At 33.4% G+C, this 1,987-nt stretch overlaps 1 protein-coding gene across 1 annotated transcript in view; it reads right to left on the bottom strand.

Moving 5' to 3' along the window:
* LRRC2 (leucine rich repeat containing 2) overlaps window positions 1-1,981 on the bottom strand; it is a gene marked incomplete at its 5' end in the record, with an annotated part of 42,067 nt that extends 40,086 nt beyond the window's left edge. The window contains one exon of the mRNA XM_010180833.1: window positions 1,826-1,981. Coding sequence (XP_010179135.1) covers window positions 1,826-1,981 — 156 coding nt within the window. The remainder of the gene's footprint in view (window positions 1-1,825) is intronic.
* Window positions 1,982-1,987: the final 6 nt, after the last annotated feature.

Genomic DNA, 1,987 nt, shown 5'->3' with positions numbered 1-1,987 from the left:
TGACTGTTTCTGGTTTTGATTTAGAAGAACCAATTGAGATTATAAAAAGAAAAACAAGTGGTATGACTTGTATAACCAATATAGTTTTTACCAAATTTCTGCAATAAGGGGAAATATACTTCTTTCAAAACTTTGTGAAGTGAATTTTCACATTTTTTAAATAATTTTCAGCTGTTAGAGACTGGCCATGTTCTTCGATTTTGAAGGATCCTGGGAATCAGCTTCGATTTTATCTTTGTCTGCAGACACCTGAACGATGTCACAGCATCTAGTTGAAGCAGGAAGCCCACTTTAAACAGGCTACAGCTGGACAATGAGGCATGGCGGTTGTGTGATATGGCCACCATAAGCGTATGATCTGGAGACAGAATCAAAGCACACAGTGGCTAGGAGTGTACTGCTTGAGGTGCCATAATGTGCATAACAGTGCATCAGTATCTCTGAAATGTGATCTTTCAGCATGTCATATTGAAATGAAATTATCTGCAAAACAGAGTAAATTACGTATGTTTTATTATGACTCCTAATATAAAGCCTTGTGTATGGTGACAAAGCAAAATGTTAACTGTTAGGCACAAAACAGAAAAAGCAACAGAAAAGTTTAGTTATGCAGCTCTCTTCTCCCTGATGCATTGAAAATATTTGCAGTTGCTACTGAATTAGTGTCTAAGGAAATGAAATATCTCTTTTTTTTTTTCTCCTAACGTACCTACAAAGTTTACAACGCAGGAAAGTGTACAGGATAAGACTACACAGCTTTAGCACTTTCAATATCCAAAGTTCTTGAAAGATGAGAAGTGTTAGCTCTCCAGTAAACAAAGCTTCCATATGAGTGATGGGCATCAGTTGAAGAAATAGTCTCCTTACTAGGACTGGATGAGAGCCAGTGTTTTCTAATTTCCAGAAATTTCATCTATGTTATGTTTATTCAGAAAAGAACTAAAGTCAGGAAAAACAAACAAACAAACAAAACCCCACAGAAAACAACCAACCAAACAAAAAACTTAAAAAGAAAACACCTTCATACTCAAGTTCAAATCTGGAACAAAATTACATTTCAGGTCAATCAAAAAAATTGGTTTAGTAAAATTTAGCCTATCAATGGACTTTCTAACTTGTATTTTTCTAAAATGAAAAACAAAAAAATATATTTAAAAATTATAAACTACAGAAAAATCAAAATTCTAATTTTACTTTCTCATTAACAAAGTAGTGTATATTCAGAATACATTTCAGTGAAAGTTTTAACAACTCTAGATAACTTCAGAACAACTCTAATCCACCTTTTGCTGAATTTCAAAACAGCATTAATTCAGAGCTTACTTCCAAACTGATATTTCATTTCAAACACAACTGCAAGTAAAAAGTGCTTTCATCAGCAAGACCATTGTGGATTAATGCTAATATTAGTTTTGATTTGAACAGAGCTTGAGAAAAATGTCATGAAACCATTAGAGCAAGAAAATGGATCTCTGAGTAGTAGAAGACATCAACAAGCCAACAAAGCTGAATATTTTTTTTTTATCTCCTTCTATTCATTGGGGAATATCAGAGAAAGATACCTTACTGCAATATGATTTCTTATACCAAAATCTTTGAGATTAGCTAAATTACATGCACTAGTAGAGACTATAAAATAAGTATACCAGAAAACAAAACCACTATTTCAGAGTAAGATAGAAAATGAATTTGACACTTCTTACACTGTGAAAAAGCATCAGCTTCACATGCATTGACCAAAAAAACAAATTAGGGGGATTGAAAGTTACAGTGCTAAGCTACCCGAACTCTTTAACAACAAAAACACGTTTTCCATTATATTTACCGTCCACTGCTCTCCAGAAAGCTGAAAAATAAATTTGTTTATTTCCTTATTTACTTCATCTGACAAAATACGCCTCTTCTGGAGCTGAGGAGTCTTTCCATAAGTGTCCAAGATCTTCTTATCAGTGTTTACAAAGCCATTCTTGAGATACTTTGATTGTGG

This window comes from Mesitornis unicolor, unplaced genomic scaffold (assembly GCF_000695765.1).
Source record: "Mesitornis unicolor isolate BGI_N332 unplaced genomic scaffold, ASM69576v1 scaffold4393, whole genome shotgun sequence".
Taxonomy (NCBI): Eukaryota; Metazoa; Chordata; class Aves; order Mesitornithiformes; family Mesitornithidae; genus Mesitornis; species Mesitornis unicolor.
This window is presented reverse-complemented; position numbering and strand designations above follow the sequence as displayed.